Source organism: Salarias fasciatus, chromosome 3 (assembly GCF_902148845.1).
Source record: "Salarias fasciatus chromosome 3, fSalaFa1.1, whole genome shotgun sequence".
Classification (NCBI taxonomy): domain Eukaryota; kingdom Metazoa; phylum Chordata; class Actinopteri; order Blenniiformes; family Blenniidae; genus Salarias; species Salarias fasciatus.
In genome coordinates, this window is record NC_043747.1 from 25,479,320 (window position 1) to 25,498,368 (window position 19,049).

Consider the following 19,049-nt stretch of genomic DNA (forward strand, 5'->3'; position numbering starts at 1 on the left):
AGTTCAGACAGATTAAAATATCAGTGAGTAAGTGTACATTTAAATAAATTAGTTTGAAGTAGTTTGTGTTGCTTTTATTGTTGTTTGATTTTACTTCAACACATCAACTGTCATTCATTTTCACTGCAGTACAGCTGACAAACACACACCAGACGCCATGTTGTCTCCCCGCTGCAGTGAGACAGACAATCACGTGGCCAAACGGAGCTGAACCGACACACTCGGCCTTGTAGGGGCGTTGGGAGGGACGATCACTACCCGACCAGCTGCACTCAATTAATTGAACCGATTATGGCTCATAGGGCACCGTGTCACATCAGGAAGACGCTGAAGACCCGACAGTGATGTAGTGTTTATTCATTTAGAATCTAATCACATTATTCAGCAGTAACAGATTACATCAATCACAGATTTGATTAAAAAATGACTCATTGTAGGACGACTTCATTGGAAAATTTAGGAGTTAATCATCAGAAGAAGTGATTTAATCCACAGTTCAATATCTTTATCACAAATTCAGCAGGAAACACGATGTGTAGAGGGTAACTGTCCTCAAGATGAATTTCTACTGTAAAGGTCCAAAAGGTCTAAAAGCCCTAGAAAGGGTTGGAATTCCAAATGGTTTGAGTATTTTGGGAGCATATCTTTCAAAAGCCCTGCCGCTTTCATTCCGAGCTGGAACTAAAACAATTTAAAGTACCGTCAGCTAAGATTCCAATGTGGCTGTTCACACATGTGACATGCTGGCAAAAAAAGTGTTTTTTTGTCATTTTCATCGTGCTTCGAAGTGTTTTAGTCCATTTCATTTATCCATAGTGCGAGTCCAGCTGTGTGTGTGAAGCTAGTGTGTTTCTGTAAATTGAATACAGTGTGATGCTTTCATTTGTACTCAAGAGCGATCACAACAGCAGCTGGAGGTGGTCTTCAGTTAGAGATTGAAACACGGGCAGCTGAGGATCCCGAGTTTACTTTATAGGCAAGGTTCACTCACAGCTCTGCTTTTTACAGGGATTTGTCAGAAACCACAGGATCTTCAGAAGAACTTCAAGGAGAACTGACCTACAATCACTCCACTTCACATTTCAGACATTTTTCCTCTCGCTCTTTGCTCCAAAGCATCTTTTCAACATGAGGAAATTGAGCTGGAGGAGTCTACAGAACTTGTTTTAGTCTTTTTTCATCTGTGTGAGTTCCTAGCATTTCTCCTTCTCCGTGGACATCCTCCCATCATGCCATGCTTCTCTGGTGTTCCTCAGGGCCTTGGTCCTTTTGGGGTCCACCACCACGTAGTCCACACGCGTGCGCTCGCCTCGTGCACGTTCCTCGCCCGACCCGGTCTGCTCGCTGTCGCCCGCTCCGCCTTCGGCTGTGCCGCGTTTCTGGCAACAGAAAACATGCTGCTGTGTAACTTTAATCAACTCACTTTACTGTTATTATCGTGAGTGAGGGAGATGTTAAGCACCTGTCTGCTCAGGGTGGAGCGCCCGGTGTGGAGGTCCAGGTCCAGGTACTCCACCTGCTTGTCGCTTCTGGCTCGTCTGAGCATCGGGCTGCTGACTCCGCCCTCGGAGGCACGGTGCAGCATCAGCCTCAGAGACTACAAACACACACACTGCTTCAAAACTTGGGGTTTAGAGGATCGGGAGTCGAACCATCAACCCCCAGAGTGAAGGACGAGCCACTCTACCAGCTGATGTCGTGTATCAGAGTGAAGGCGGAGAGTCTTACCGGCTCCTCGGAGCTGAAGCTGAGGCTGGAGGTCGTCATGGCGACGTAGTTCTCGTCGGGGTCGTCGGAGTCGGAGGAAGGGGAGGAGCTCTGGCCCGAGGTCGGCCTCGCCGTGCGGCGACTGGACGGGCTGAGACACGGTGAAGGCCGTCAGTACACACAATGTGGCTCAACGTTACTGAAAAACCCGGCAGAGCGTCTGCTGAGTTCCAACAACAGGCTGCAGCATCGCTCTGCACCACAGGAGGGCGCCACAGCTCAGCTGGTTCTGGACAAACACACACACACACACACACACATCACACACACTCACACACACACACACACACACACTCTCTCTCTCTCTCTCTTACTCTCTGGTGAAGGTCCGGGTCACAGGGGAGCGCACAGGGGGCGGGACTTCCTGCCAGTCCTGAGGCACGGTGCTGATGTCCAGGGGAGCCGGTTTCACTGGTGGACAAACGGAAAAACGTCACTTTTAATATGGAATTAAGTAAACAAACATAAAAAATTCCACATGAACAACAAAAAGATAGAACAACTACTTTACAAGAAAAAGCATTGAGATTAAAGAGCAGAACGGGGTAAAGAAGTTGTTTGACAGAAACATTGTAGTGGTGGATCAATATTTCATGTGAAGGTTTCTTTAAGCTGCAGCTCAGCTCCTGTCACCCTGTAGCGATGCAAAGTGGGAGCAGGTAAATAATTCAACCTGTGACCGGCTGAAAGGCCAAATAAAGGAAATGCAATCATTTGAAAATCTACTCAGTCAATGTTGAGGCACGTGAGCCTTAAAAAACAGGAATATAGGAATGTGACAAAAACTTTAAGCTGAATGTGGCTAAAAAGAGCTGAAAATGATGTTAAACTAACAGAATGTGACAAAGAGATGAACTAAATGAGGAAAAAAGAATGACAAAGATGAAAGGGTTAAGTAAATATCTCTAAAAGAAGCTTATAATAACTAAAAATGATGCAGAATGAACTAAAATGAACACAAAATGAGCTAAATGTGATGAAAACAAAGCTGACAATGACAGAAATGAACGGAAAGTGAGTCAAAAAAACTAAGAGTTGACAGCGATGTATAAAATGATCAAAATGTTATTAAAATAAGCTGAGAGTCACACATGGTGCTATAAAAGAGATAGTTTGCCAGAAGGTTAGTCAATAATCATATAAGATAAGAAAAATAGAAAACTATTCGCTCTATGTTTCTAAAAATTGGTAAATTTGACAGAAATCAAAGTACAATTATCCAAATATAATACGGAACAAAGTAACATAAAATGGGACAAACGTCACATGAATATTGGCATAAATAGGAGTTAGTTCATGAAGCTGATACAGAATGGGCTAAAAGTCAGATGAGGCTCGATTAAAGTCAAACAAAAAAGGCCGAAAAGGAGTTAAAAGTGACTGAATAAAAGAGGAGGGTCTTAACAGAAGTGTTTGTACCTTTGGTTTTGTGTGACGCCTCTCCAGCTGTCTGACTGTCGCTTCTCTCTGCAGGCTGATTCACACACACTCCTGCACACAAAGACATGAACTTACGACAAATAGACCAAAAAACTGCAACTGAAAGACACAAATCTATAAACCAAAATTATAAAACTAACATAAACCTAAAACAGCAACAAATAAAACTACTACAAACATCCAAAATCACAGTGGAATGACACAAATCTACAACACAGAGCATAAAATTAGTACAAACAAAAAACCACAACAAAATACACAAAGCTCCAAAACAAAAAGAAACTGCCAGAAACATATAAACTAACATAAAATACCACAAACAGACACAACACAACAACAGAAAGACACAAAACAGAAACAAAAAAACTACAAAAATGTAAAAAAAAAAACCAAAAAAAAAACTGAACTGTTAGAAAACTAAAAAAGACCCAAAATAACAACACAACATAAGACTACGATAAATGGAAGAGAACCACAATGCATCTTCATAAAACTACCACAAATCTGCATAAAACTACAACACAGTATCACAAATTCTACCAGGAACAGACATAAAACAACCACAGACAAACACAAAACCACAACTGAGAGACAGTAAACTGGCACAGAAAGACAGAGACGCACAATCTGAAGAGACATTAAAGGACCACAACTGGACACAAAACTACCATCAAAACATCAAACTACCATCAAAATAATGAACAACAGTCCAGAAAAAGACTCTTCCTGATGAAGCGTCTGACCTTTACGTTGCGGCTTCAGGTTGCGGTGAATCGGAGGGGGCGTGGCCTCCACGTCGCCCCCCCGCACGGCGTTCCCGGTGTTCCTGCGGGGCGGCGGGGTCCCGGGGGTCACGGGGGTCAGCGGGGAGGTGCGGAAGCCCATGTGGGCGGGAGGGGGCACCTGCCTCCCCAGGGACGCCGTGTCACCCGCCGTGTGGGCGGCGTGGGTGGGCAGGGAGGGGGTGAGCGGGGTCATGGGGACGTAGTTCCCATCCTGGAGCTGAACCGGGGGGTCCGAGGGAGGAGGCGGAGGCCCTCTGCACACACGGGAGAACCCTTTTATTATATCTGCCTTTCAGTTTCTAGTCGGTACTTTCATGGATAACTGAAAACCATTTGTTTCTGGAGCTGGTGTTGGATTCTAACCCTCGACCACATTCAGTCACTGAAACTGTTTCATTGTTCTTTCCCTAAAACGGGAGAAGACTTTCTGAATGTCTTGAAATCTTCTGCACAAGTCAAGTCAGTATGGACATGTGTGATTTCGAAGTATAAAAATGAGTGTTCTCCAAATAATAATGAAAGAAATCAACGGTTTCCGAATGAGAGCAGAGTGTGTCTGATAACATTTTCCACTCACCGTGACGCGACAGGCGGCTCGGTGGTGGCAGCGCTCATGGGAACGTAGTTTTCATCCACGTCGTCGTCTTCAGAGCAGACGCTGCCCAGGGGTACCATACCTTTATTAAACTGAGGGGGAGGGGGGTGAAAAGTACATTTTCCTCACTTGTAGATCTGGACAGATCAGAGATATGGCCATCATGATGTTCAAACTTGTCTTTTTTTATGAATTCACTCTTGACGTCTCACAATAGTTTTAGTAACGATGGACCAGGGCATAGCAGAGGCAGATGAGACTCAGATGTGAAAATCAAAGGTTTCATTTTCCTGGTCTTAAAAGCAAAACTGGTATTTTCCTATTAGTTTCAGCACAAGCAAGCAGGAAAAAAAATGAACCCATGAACAGAGAAAAGTTCATATTTTGTCAGGCAGTCTTATTTAATGCCGAGACTTCCTGTGTGAAAAATCCTCCCAGGTGTTAAATGGGTTTTAGGACCGGTGGTGTCGTCCAGGGTTTCCACAGCATCGAGCCACTTATCTTCAGTCAGCACTGCGGACGTCAATCCCCCATGATGCACCACTCAGCACTATCTACGAGCCAAGATTGCTGATTTTTTTTTCTTTCACTAAGATGATGAAACCAAGACCTGCCCAGCTTCTGATTGGCTACAGATTATTCTGAAATTATATAACAATGAGCTAATACTAAGGACAGATTTTCACGAAGCAGAGGCCTCTTTCCAGCCATTTCCTTTCAATTTAATTTCTGGGCTGATTTAAAACAAGGTAAAAATAAAGAGTAACTACATTTCTACAAGTAAACGATGTACATATGACCCCTGGTGCCACTGATGGGACTTTTTCACCTTCATTCTTATTGCAGAGTGTCTTTTCCTTTGAGCCAGATGCTTTTAAACTGACGTAAATATCTGTCATTTCCATCCGGAGTTCAGTGTTTCCACACGCTGCAATAAGGAGGTTTAACGTTGTGTCCGACTGCCTGCAGGATTAAATGTGACATAAGAGCCGTTCTTTCAGTTACTTACAAAGTAGCTGTTGAAACTTTCGCTGAACTCAAACATGCTGGCTCTGTCAGCGAGCGATCGAGGGACGTGGAGCGACTCGGAGCCTGAAAGACAGAATGAAGACCTGCTGTCACCCACCTGGAACTGAACGCTGCTGAACATCAGCTTCTACAAAGAGACGAACGGTGTACACTTTCTTCTGTCCCTAAAAATCAGATTGACTCTTGACTGGGGAGGCTGGCTGATGTCGAAGTCTGTCTCCCACTCGCACAAGAATGTGTAGTTGCACACTGTCCAATGGGAAACCAACTTCAAACGATATATGTATTTTACCTCACCAGCTGGCTGAGCTCACGTTTTGGAAAACATTAGCGGTCTTCACATCATCTCTTTTTTGTCATTTAGACTGAATTCTTTCTGATTAGACGACCACATCAGCTTGTGATGAATACCAAATAAAGTTATCAGAATATTTCACCAATTTAATTCCAACCAAGATGTGGCATGATTCATTTCAGTGGATCAATCCCATAATGCTTTTCATGCATGTGCACAGATCCCCACAACCTGGAAGCCCGTCAGTATCAAAAATAGAATTAACAGTTATGAGCTATGGTTGTGGTCCTTTTTTAGAAAAAATATTTTCTAAACTGCAACAATCAAAGAAAGCTTCTTGGTGCAAATCAGAAAGAGATGAGCACATGACGGTTTTTTGTGTGTGTGCTCGGTTCGCATTCGTTGAACTGACGCCACAGACACGTGTTCAAAGCTTTGACATGGATTAAGATGTGATCAAAATCTGAACTAAACCATCCCCTCCGATGTGATTTAAATTTCAATCTGATGGTGCAGACATGATCGGACTGAAGTGTTTACATGGTGCTAATTTTATCAGGTCGGCATTTAACTGGATTCATTTTGATCCACAGCAACAGACGCAGAACCACGTCGGAGGCCTCCTGAAAACGGAACATTTTGGGTTGTCATTTACTCAACAATGGTGCTCAAAGAGGATCTTTTGAGAACAGCTTCCAAGGTGGATTTTTTTGAAAACAGTCTGTCTCCATCTCCATGGAAACAGGTGAAAACACAACATTCTTTGAGTGTGTGTGTGTGTTTGTGTGACTGGGTCAACGCGGCTAACAGTGTAAAGTGCTTTATAACTGCTGAAGTGGTCAAAATGTGGAATGAATAATTCAACCAGCACCAAATAAATGTTGCAAATGCTCGGTAAACGTCGACACATGAAGAGGTGGAGATCTGCTACCTTTAAAATAAAGAAGAGGCCTGGTTGCTCAGCTTTTACCAAATAGTTTGTCTACAGTTGCATAAAGTTCCAATTACCAAAAATCATACTTGTTGCACTTATAAAATTTAACCACATCAATCATTTCAGATCTACACAAGTTATTTGCTTTATTATTCGTCTTTCTCAGCCCTCCACTGTTTAAATGGCGTGCACACATTTCTGCATTGACAGACTATCATCATCATCACATTTTCTGTTTGTATTAATTAAGCTTTCTTTTGAGTTACCCTGCTGGTGGGAGGTCTCATCACGGAGTGGCAAAACAAAAAAAGGAGCCTTTTCCAACACATGCCTGTTCTCCCTCATTGCCCAACTGCTGGTTCCCCGACACACATGGCTTCATAGCGTCGATGGGCAGGGACAGTATTTGCTAAGACGTTGGCCAATCAGCCGTCTGTGCACGAAGCATCAAGCCCGGGCGTGTAGGAGGGCAGCGGCGTGTGTCGGATTCAGGCTCCTACTCAAAATATAAGCTTTCTGTTTGTTTTTGAGTGAACTTCGGCTCAGTCTTAAAAGGAAATGAGTTCTTCCTGAAGACTGAACCCCTCTCTGTGCCAATTTCAGGGCAAAGTTCTCACCTTGCTGATAAAACGCAAATCATGGCAACGTCCTGAAAAGGATGCCTGTTAACATGGAAATGGCAGAAGTGCTGAAAACTTTGCCTTTTCAGTGGCTCTGAGGACCGTACACCAAAAAAAACCAAAACAAAACAAAACAATGAAAGTTTTCTGTTTTTCACCTGAAAACATTTCATGTAAACGTCATTGTGCCACAAACAGGTCCAGATTGTTTTCAGACTGAAGGGTTCAATCCCTCAGTACTGCCAGTTCTGCAGGCCAAAGCCTCTTAACTGCAGCGCTGGAATCTGCCAGCTTCCTACCAACACTTTTGAAACATTAAGAAAAAGATAAAGACATTAAAATGTTTGTTTCATTGACCTACTTAACAAACACACAGCTCTTAGATAAAACTATTATTCTGGGAGCAGATTTGAGAAACATTTGAGAGATTTGCTTAGGTTTCTGGTTGTTCTTGAATGCACTGAAGACAAGACAGTTTTCATAAAAAAAATCCATAAAGATGTACTTTAGGGTTAGGGTTAGGGTTGTGGGGAAATCCTTAAGTATTTGTACTTCAGAAGAGCAGAGTTTGTGGGCAAAAGTGTTTCTGTAAGATCTAGTATGCTACAACGCTAATATCAAGTGGCGCCAGGTCCACACCAAGTTGTCTGAGCAGAATGTTGAGTTATAACAAAACACAGTGATAAAAGTGTCCACAGCTTTTCTGGTTCTGAGAGACTTAAGAAAATAATTTAATATATAGATGAGGACCAGGAGACTCTGGACTGGGAGTCATGACACTCTTGAAGAAAACATTGTTCTGATTGTCCATTTACTGAGCATGTGCAGAGGAACAGTTATTTGTAGTGTCAATGCGCAATACCGGGATTACCTACATCTACATCTACAAGGAGACGACCCCTGAGTGTTTCCAGAAAGTGTCATTTCCCCGTTTCCATGATGACAGAGGTGAGAGGTCTGAGCATTTTTCAAAAGCTGCATTTTCAGTATCTTGGAGCAGTGTCACCATGTCACCACAGCCCCAAGGCATAACAGAAGGTTGCATTTTATATCTTCGATTGTATTGATCTGGGGCCTAAATATAAATGTGGATTGATTACGTTCAAGAGTTTTTTAATAGTAGCATGCCCTACTATCAAGCTACTGTTTCCATTTTCTCGAAAATGGGGCGGCTGTGGCTCGGTTGGCAGAGTGGTCGTCTCACGAAGTTGGCTTGATTCTCCATCTCCCCATGTCCACATGCTAAAGTGTCATTGAGCAAGACACTGAACCTCTAAAACTGCGTGCCTGGCATTGGATGCCTCCACCAGTGTGTGATTGGATGATCGTGAACTGCAGTGTTAAAGCACTAAATAAATGCTTTCCAAATGGGGAAACTGTTTTCTCTTGTTTAAAAAGGGAAAGATAAGTGATTTGTTTCTTACTCGTTTGCAAGCGCCCTGCCGTTACGATGGTGTGACTTCTGGGGAGGTATCCTCCATCGTCGTCATCCTTCCTGTCCGGCTCGGAGATGCTTCGGGGAAGCGTGGCGGGACTGGGGCGTGCAGCTGAGCTCTCTCCCTGGGAGGAGACGGCCGAAGGCTTCGGCGGCCGTGGGGGAGGAGTGGCGGTGGCGGCGTGGAGCTCCGACTGAGTGGACGGGTCAACGCTGGGGGTGGACGACACGCGGCGGGGCGGGGGCGGCTGGGGCGTGGACGCCGGGCGGGGGACCTGGTACCCGGTCGGCGTGCACGTGGTCGGGTGCTTGTCGCCGGTGAGAGATATGGCAACGGGGCGCAGGTGGAAGTCCAAGGAGTGCTTCCTGGGGTGAGGGGACGGGTGGCAGCGAGGTCTGGCCCCTCGTTTCTGGGCGTCCGGGGTGGCGCCGGCATCTAGAGACTGGCTGAGGGGGCTCGACATCCCCGCCACCGTCCAAGGTGCCGTCCTGTAGCCAGAGGAGGCCGGGGGGCCGGGAGGGAGGCTGCTGGGAAGCAGAGAAGAAGACGAAGAGGAGGAGGAGGAGGAAGTGGCGGAGGGGGGAGGGTAGAGGTTGTCGTTGTAGTCGGCTTCAAGAGAGGCGGAGGAACCCAGAGGAGGCCTGGAGGACGACAGAGGTGAAGCACTTACAGTTCCTTCTGTCTGAATGGAGGAGTGGCTTGGTCACAGATAACTCCCTACTACCCAGTGATCACTGTCTTTTAGCTCGAGAACCAAACCTGAACGAAAACCAACTGAAGCTGCTGGAAAATGTCAAAATCTCTCCGACTGAGGAGGCAGAGAAGCTTCTTCACCAGCTGCTCTGATGAACTAAAGCTGGAAACCTGTGGGTGTGATCCAAAACAAATAACTAATCCTCTGTCCTGAGAGCCGACGCTTCTCAACCTGCCGCTCGGTTAGTTTAGTTGATTCACCGTCAGCTGTTTTTTTTTCCTTTCAACAAAAAAAAGGGAAACAATTGCTGTTTGAATACACACTAACCTATTCGTCTCCAAATTACAGATCTTTGTACCGTTTAACGTTCTGCAAAACATTTCTTGGGTATATTCCAAACACACATACTTTGGCATCTCAGGGTATCTTGTTAAGAAAACATTTTTGACATTATTTCCAAAAATGTTGCTCGGTTTCACATTCCCATAGATAAGGGAAATAGGTAATATTTTCTCCGTAGTCATGGAAACGCGATTCCCCCTGTGTTGTCATGGAAACATGTTCCTCCAGCGGCATAGTGTCAAACATGGACGAGAACATGGACCCAACGGCGAAGCTCTGTTTCTCTCCGTGTGCATTTGTTCCTTTACCTGAGCTGAGTCTGGCAGTGCGACAGCCAGAGGTAATCATCCTCCAGGCCGCCGTCCGGCTCCAGGTGCCGCACGCTCACCGGGTCGTAAGGGGGCGGGACTGACCCCGTTACCGTGGAGACGACGGTGGTGTTAATGCTTGGAAGGATGGAGGCAGATGAGTTGGGAGGTCTGACTGGAACTGCGAATTTAAACAGCAGATTGAAGGATGAAAACCTTTCTGTAACTTCCTGCTGGGGAACTATAATCTGCACCATTTACTGGAAAGCTTTCTGAAGAAAACGAGGACTGTTTCGTTTTTGTTTTGTTTTTTTTTCTCAGACTCCTGTGACTTAATATGTTGATTTTCTTACTTCTTGTTCTTTTGTTACTTCTTCAAGTTGAATCAAATGGGTCCCAACAAAGAAAAAACAAAAACCCAAGAGAATATTTCTGACGGTTCAACATGAAGTGATGGCCGCCGTACCCTCGTCGGTGGGGTTGAAGCCACACAGCAGGCAGATGGACGCCACCCAGCGGTTCATGTCCTCCTCGGACTCGGCCACCAGATACCAGGTCCTCTCCTCCGTCCTCAGGTCAAAGACGAAGCTGCTCTCCAGCTCTTTCTTTGTGAATGTGAGGCCGGCGTCGACCTGTGGGAGAGGACACAAAGACATTTGTAGTCCAGCAGAGGGCGCCATCTGTGCCCTGTGAGGTTGTGGTTTTAAAATGAGGATTTCAGCTGGTTTTCAGAAAAGAATGTATTGTTTTATAAGACGAACTTGACTCAAGTACGGAAGGGTGCAAAAGATAAAACACTAAAGCCAAATCAAGGACAGACTTTCAAACCCTATTGGTCCTTGATAGTAAAGAAGGAAATAAAGAAGTTGTAAAGATAGCCATTCTTTTCTAGTTCAGCAGTGCCGCCATTGGGCGACCACGTCTCCGTCTCTTTACCTGCTCGCACAGGTTCAGGTTGATGGTCCTGATCGGCCGACGTGACTGCTGGTTCTTGTAGTACTGCAGGACGTCGGGTTCTCCGCTCAGCCGGCCGCTCCGCAACACGAACCATCGCCGCTTCCACGCCTGAGGACAGAAGAGGAGTGTTTCACTTTATCAGAAAATCAAGACAAATTTCAAGAAAATGTGAATCACCTCAAACAGAAAAGGTTTTACAGTCTGGGAGCAACAAACTTCACAATTTTTCGATCAAACGGTCACTTTGCTGCTGCGATGTTGTAAATTTTCCCCTTGTGGGGCTAATAAAGGCTTTTCAGTTTCAGTTTAATCAAGTTTAGCATAAAGCAATCCTGGTGTGTGAGCTCTGAAACATTTTAGCATGTCGCATGTCGCATGTAGCATCACTGGTGTGTGAGCTCTGAAACCCCTTAGCGTGTAGCAAGCAGCATGACTCAGCGTTACATGCTTAGCAGTTAAAGGTGCTGTAGGCAAGATTCAGCATCTCCGATTCATCGATTTGAAACCCAGCACAGCCAATCCTGTCCTGTTTTCTCTGACATCACGCCCTTACACAAGTTAGGCCCCTCCCACAAGAACGTGTGACGAACACCCTTCGACCAAACACGGTTAGAGCCTCAGGGGCTCTGCTGATTGGTCAAAGATACCTGGAGCTGTCGAGATTCCTTTTCAGCTCAGAACAGAGACAGATGGAAACGCTGCGCCCTCGCGGTAGTGCTACACTCCTAAAGGATTATCAATGGATACTCTAACATTTAATCCAAAGAAAACACAGAAAACTTAGCATTGACTAGCAAAATCCTACCTACAGCACCTTTAAACTACTGAGCAACATCGTTCTAACTCTACTCTGTGTTCTTGTTAAATATAATTCTTTAACCTGAATTTTGACCACTTTTCAAAATATATACTTAAATACCACATGATTTTCTGCTACCAGGGGAGTTCAAACTCTAATATGACCCTTATCAATTCAGATTGATTTAACTCCTTGAACGTCTCAATCAGCTGTTCATGTTCTCAGAAAATACAAACTAAGGGAATTCTTCGTCCACCAGCATGTAAGCGTTCACAGACAGCACATCAGGAGTTTAGACTTTCGACCTGGCTTCTCTCTGTTTTCCACTCCAGTGAACATGAACGCTAACCAGCCGTCACTCCCTCGCTCACAGTGAGCTGCTGAAAATCTGACGCGACTCCCCGGCCACCGTCACCAGGCCTCGGCACGGCGGGAAGAGTCCATCTCCCCCGAGCAAACCCACGACGACGAGTCATGTTTCAGACTTAACTCACCACTCGTGTTAAGTGTATGCTGTCAGTGTGTACGTAGTGTGAGTGAGCGCGCGCACGTGACGACCATCTAAAGGTGAGAAGAATCCAATATGAGCCTGTGCATGCAGGAGTCACAGTTGACAGGAAGCAGAAGTTATCTGACTGGAAATCAGCAGAGGTTTGATGAGCGAATGTCTTTTCTTCTTCAGATATTCAATAAGAAAATGTCAAATCTGAATTTTTGTCTTTGGCTCTATGATTCATAGAAGGATGACATTCTGACTTCTTGAAGCTAGATGTTTTAACCTCATAAGGACTTTCACTGAAACTCAATAAGCCATAAAAAAAGATTTGATGTTTTCTTCCATCTGCATTCAGAACCATTTTTCACAGACAGACAGGTTTATGATGAAAAGGGGCTTAAATTGTAGGTTTGGTAACAACATGTTATCTGAAATTAGATGATGGTGACTGGATGGAGCCAGCTGAAGTTACATCAGTTAGTGGAGGAAGTAAATTGTTTGGGCCCAGAGATGAAGAAAGTCAGACATTTTTATAGATGGAAACTCATTTAACACCAACAAGGTGAAACAAAAATCCCCAAAAAGTATTCAAAAAAAACAACAACAAAAAAAACCAACAAGTCTTCGTGATTAATGAAGTAATGGAGTGTAATCCAAAACAATCCAAACAAACGATGAAACACAAGGACTAAAGTCCAGGAACACAGCCACACAGAGACCGAGAAACACAGAGAAACACAGAAAACGACAACCTGAGCAGACAAAACCAGTCCATTATCAACCCACAGCCACCAGGCGAGGACGATCACGCACTCAGGTACAGGGGAGAGTCATCAGGGTGGAACGACAATCACACATAAGGAGGTGGAGCCAAGGAGCCTGAAGCAAGAGACACATTCAGGCCACGTTCACACAGAGCTGGGTGCTTACAGAAAGGGATGTTTCCTCCTCTACCTTAAAAAACAGGTTGAATGCAGATGATGCTGATGACGCTTCTGTCTCACACTGTGAGGTTAATCTCCATCTCCTCTTGTCTACACGCAAGAGCAAAGATGGCGTTTTCCCAAAAATCTACTCAGACGGCGTTTTCAGACATAATCTGAAACATGAACCCCGACAGGGAGGAGCTGTGTAATCTGGATGTTAGCTGAGGTTACATCAGCGAGAGGGGGGAAAGGGTTCAATAATCTGGATGTTAGTGCAGCGAAAGACTCACGACAAGATGCAGCAAAAAGCTGAAATGAAGTACCAAGACGGAGACAGACAGACACAGCGCTTGGAAAGGGAAGTTCACCTGTTCCATAATAAAATGTGTCTCTGTGAGGCTTCGTATTTTTGTTGTTTCTTACATAACCAAAGAAGAATCTGACTTTGAGCAGTGGACTCTCTTCTGGAGAGTTCTTCCTCCAAAACCCCGCTGGCCGGAGCCTCGCTGGCTCTGGACGCCATCAAAGTGCACGGCAGTTAAAATACCACCGAGTGTGTTTCCTCTCGCCCGTCCCCTCAAACACAGACAGGAAGAGGAAGTATCTGAACAGGAAATGCCGGTAAGAGGTGGCAGAAGACGTGTTTACCCACCAAATAAGACGTGAATTACATGAAAACAGACAAGAGCTACAACGTTTAAGACCAAGACAAGGAGGCTGGTGGGTGAAATCAAAGTTTTAGCAGCCTGAGGAGACGAGACAAGAAAAGACAAGATCACACAGGACAAAGTCAATCTGACAGCATGGCTTTGAGGCTAATGCGAGCTAGCTAGCTCAGCTCACTGTTGTACTATATCCACTAAAAATGGGTAAAAAAAAAATCTATGTTTTCTGTGAAAGATTTACCGTTTGCTTGGTGGTTTGTTGGGCTGGATTGGAACCACTTACAGGACAGTTTTGGTCCAGGTGCCTTATGTTGAACACCCCCTGAATAGAGGGTTGGATTATTGACCGAACTGGTGACGTCTCTTCTAACCTCATGGAGAAGCTTCTTATCGAGACACATGTTTCAGTTTTCTTCTCAACTGTTTAATTCTGATCTTATTTCAAAACTTTTTCATCTTATTTTTACATTAGTTAAGTAATTCATTGTTTCACTTCAAAATAGCTAATATACTTAATTTTATTTATTTCTAATTACTAATCTGTACTTTTTCTTCCTGAAATGATCTCTGGGTATTTCCATGGACATGCTTACAATTTTTTTAATTACATTCTGTGTCCATACTTTGTCTTTTAGGAATCAAACAATGAATATTTGCAAAATTTTAAATTGTTGAATTAAGTTTTTTTCTGTGATATTTATCTTTTAACAATTTTCCATCCTGTTAATTCTATCATCATTAAAAGACCTCATTATTCTTCAATGTTTTTATGTTATTCATTTCTCAAATATTTTTGGCCATTTTATTTATTTATTTATTTTTTTACTTTTAGTGAATGTAGAATACAAAGTATATTGGCATACCTTATTTTTAATTTTTAAATTACTCATTTTAACTCCTGATATAATCAATGTATTCATTTTTAATTGCCAATTAAATTATTTGTGAATATTTTTATTTATTTCACCCATTTCTTTAAAAAAAAAAAATATAAATTGAACAATCTTATTGAATGTAGTTTATTAACTAGCTGTCAGTTCTGTGAAATTTCGGTGGATCCACTCCCTTATCATTCCCACGTAGTTTCCTGACATCAGGTGAAACTCGGGTTTCCATCGGTCCTGTTTCCTCCGTTGACCTCTGACCCCAGCAGGAAGCAGTCACAATGGATTGAAAATAACTCTTCCTCCTCCATCCTGCCTCAAATCAAAACTACGAGCCGACCTGAGCAGCAGCTCTCCGCCTTTCGGCTCCTCGTCTCCTCTGTTCTTCGCCTGATCGGCAGCAGATTGACAAACGTCTCACCTCTTCTGTGAATCCATCCCTCCGATCTGAGCGGACCTGGGATTGTTCCATTTTCATAAAGTTGTGTTTTTAATGGTCCTGTTCTTCACAAGTGTTTGAACTGAAAACAGTTGTTTTTAACACCACTTTAAAAGGTTTTTCTCCACCACCGTCCTGTTTCTCTGCGTGTCTTGGTTTGGACTCTCCTGATTCCTGCTTCCTGTTTTCTGCTCACGTCATGACGTGAACGTGATCGGCTGTTTATATGAGGAACCAAGCGGATTATTGATCGGGGTAGACGACCGCTTCCGATCCAATCTGATTGGATCTGATCATATAAGACATTTCTGATCAGTTTGACCTCATAATCTGATTATCGGTGGATTTTCGGACACGTGTAAACGAGACTCGTGTGTCCGAGCTCCGCTGTTGTGTGAAAAAAACTCCTAAAAAGCTACGAAACTTTTGCATTTTAACTTGAAATCATCGCCGCGTAATTAGGCCCTAAAACCGATCTGGACTGTGACACAGATAGAGAAGGAAAACAAAGGCTCTCATGCAGCTCTTCTCTGCTTGTTTTTGACCTTTTGGGTGTGTGAGTGTGTGTGTGTGTTCTCATTGTCCTCGAGCTTTACCTCATCACTCCTCCTTGGGTTTGCTCCAACCCACTTTTCCAAATCTTTTAAATCTGCAGGGAGCCCCGCCCCTCCCCCGCCGCCCCTTCTTCCCGTCTTCGCTCAACCCGACCCAGCTGAGAGCGATTAGTTTATTACGTAACACACACACACACATACACACACACCACACACACACACACGCACGCACGCACGCACGCACGCACGCACAAACACACAAACACGCACACACACACACAGAGTGCGTGACGGAGTACGCTCCACGAACTTTCTCCCAATCCTTAGCGGACAACACACCAACACACACACGGGCCTCTTCGTGTGCCTTTCTGGAGTGTGTGTGTGTGTTTGTGTGTGTTGACAGTAGACACACAGCTGCGCCGGCCAACTGTGTGTGTGTACACACACCGGGCTGTGTATACCATCATGAGCAGAGCCTGGGCCCAAACCTTGCCTCTCAGGAGAGAGGACATTCAGGCCACTGAGGAATTCTGGGTAATGCAGTCCTCCTCATGACCTGGACTCGCTTCACTCTGCTTAAATGGAGATTTTTGTATTTTCGGAGCTCATGTTACAGATCAAAAGGAAGAGTTTCTTCCAGCAGTTTCCCCTCCAGTGGAGCAGAGGCCACACTTGTTGAGGGAAGAAAAGGAAATGAAACAGAGAGAGAGGTTTGGTGGAAAATATGGAGGAGAGATGAGATTAGCTCAACTCACTGGTAAGGTATGCCAGATATGCAGTCTGTGTGTGTGTGTGTGTGTGTGTGTGTGTGTGTGTGTGTGTGTGTGTGTTAAGCTGATTCTTTACTGGAAAGTGAGCCTCGCAGCCCCTGTTTAGATTTGTTTACAGGGACTAACCGACGCTCGTCTCGCACCAAAGACAGAACACACACACACACACACACACCGTGTGAGGGACCATCTCACTTTCTGTCTCCCTCTTCTGTCTTCTGTTTGTCTTCTCTATTCTCTGTTATCTTTTCGGAAAAGTTTTGTGTTCACACAGAAACGTTTTGACAACAGTGTGCGTTTCCATGGAAACATCAGAATGCCTGAAAAGGATGTAGTTAGCCTGTTGGGCCACTAGTTGGCGCTGTTGGTTGTTTTTGTAAGGAAAACACACACACACACACAGAGCAGAGAACAATATGCCATAAGCATCAACACTGCGATGAGCGTGACTACTAGCAGCATGTTCGAAAAGTTGCACCATTTAAATGGAAACAGTTGGAGAGTTTCCCAAAAGCTGCATTTTCCATGTTTCCACAGCGTCAGAATTTATTCAAAAAAGTTCCACCTTGGGAGATGTTTTTAAAAGTTGAGTTTTCAGTGACTGCGAGCATCGTCTCCGTGCAAACGGGAAGTGAAAAAGAAAGTTTTCTGTTTTGAAAACGTTGTTGTGTAAACGCAGTTTTTGTGACAATGAAACTTGAGCGGGTGACTCGGTGTGTAAAGTGGAGTAAACATTAAAACAACTAAAGAACGATTTGGACTACATGACCAATTCTCTCATTAGATTTTACAAAACTTCTGTAGATGTTTGAAAGAAGATGTTTTATTATAGTACATCAGTTTAGTGTGTTTTGAAATCTAGTCTTCTATACAACTGAAAAAAAAAATCAGTTTTCAATTTGTGTTTGGAATTACATTGAAAGTCCTTTTTTTAAAGTTGATCATTTTGTCAGTTTTTCAATAAATACGTTCTCCGCCAGTTTCATTCATTTTGTACATGGAAGTCTTATTTGTTGTTTGGTGCAGCAGAGTTTCTTACTTTCACGGTGAGTGTTGACTGTTAACAGTGTGTGTGCATGTGTGTATGTTTTGTGTGTGTTTGTGTGTGTGTGTGTGTTACTCACATAACGCCGCAGCTTCTTCTCCGGAGGAGATTTCCTCAGCCAGCCTTCACACACCACCTCCCCGGCTCCGCTCATCCTGAGGCTGGCGGCAGCAGGGGGGATGGAGGGAGTGATGGGAGTTCGACTAGGTGGGCCTCCAGGCAGGTACAGGTCCAGTCCGACCGCAGCGGGCAGCCAATACGGAGCCAGATGAGCCAATCAGAGAGCTCACCTGGAGGAGCAGGCCTCACAGGGATCCGTTACTTTTGAACCTCCAGCTGGAGGAGAGAGGAGAGGAGCTGCTGACTCTGTGGAGTCACACCTCCGTCTGAGAGGCTCCCTCTCCCTCCTGCTCTCCCTCTCTCTCTCTCGGACATTCCTTCCCTCCTGCCTTTTCCTCCTCACTCCTCCCACTCTGCTGCCTTTGCTCCATACAACAGGAAACTCCCCCTGTGAGTGTGGACTGTGTGTGTGTGTGTGTGTGTGTGTGTGTGTGTGTGTGTGTGTGTGTGTGTGTGTGTGTGTGTGTGTGTGTGAGAGAGAGAGAGAGAGAGAGAGAGAGAGAGAGAGAGAGAGAGAGAGAGAGAGAGAGAGAGAGAGAGAGACCACACAAAGCCAATGTGACTCTGTTGGTTTTCCAAGCAGTTATTTATTTTTTACTTTACTTTGTTCCAGTTATCATCAATAAAGTCCATAACTGTTTCAAATAAGCTCCATTAAGATGTTTTTATAAAGGTAATGTTAGCATTAGCTTTAGCTGAACTGTCAACAGTTTGAAAATGAATGAAATATTCACTTTGTTCACTTCAGATGAATCATCAAGGAGGAAGATGCTCTATAATCTGGATGTTATAGGGAGGAAGATGCTCTATAGTCTGGATGTTATAGGGAGGAAGATGCTCTATAGTCTGGATGTTATAGGGAGGAAGATGCTCTATAGTCTGGATGTTATAGGGAGGAAGATGCTCTATAGTCTGGATGTTATAGGGAGGAAGATGCTCTATAGTCTGGATGTTATAGGGAGGAAGATGCTCTATAATCTGGATGTTATAGGGAGGAAGATGCTCTATAATCTGGATGTTATAGGGAGGAAGATGCTCTATAATCTGGATGTTATAGGGAGGAAGATGCTCTATAGTCTGGATGCTGAAGGGAGGAAGATGCTCTATAGTCTGGATGTTATAGGGAGGAAGATGCTCTATAGTCTG

General features: G+C 44.3%; 1 protein-coding gene across 1 annotated transcript; it reads right to left on the minus strand.

Annotated features, from left to right (window-relative positions):
- Nucleotides 1–339: 339 nt before the first annotated feature.
- LOC115381150 (GRB2-associated-binding protein 1-like) lies at nucleotides 340–18,162 on the minus strand. The gene is made up of 13 exons (XM_030082385.1): nucleotides 17,863–18,162; nucleotides 11,182–11,310; nucleotides 10,712–10,877; nucleotides 10,246–10,426; nucleotides 8,890–9,542; nucleotides 5,597–5,679; nucleotides 4,570–4,679; nucleotides 3,951–4,246; nucleotides 3,187–3,258; nucleotides 2,082–2,178; nucleotides 1,729–1,858; nucleotides 1,463–1,597; nucleotides 340–1,379 (listed from the first exon to the last, which is right to left on the minus strand). The coding sequence occupies exons 1-13, from the start codon at nucleotides 17,935–17,937 to the stop codon at nucleotides 1,194–1,196; spliced, it is 2,313 nt and encodes a 770-aa protein (XP_029938245.1). The 5' UTR covers nucleotides 17,938–18,162; the 3' UTR covers nucleotides 340–1,193.
- Between the last annotated feature and the right edge of the window lie 887 nt (nucleotides 18,163–19,049).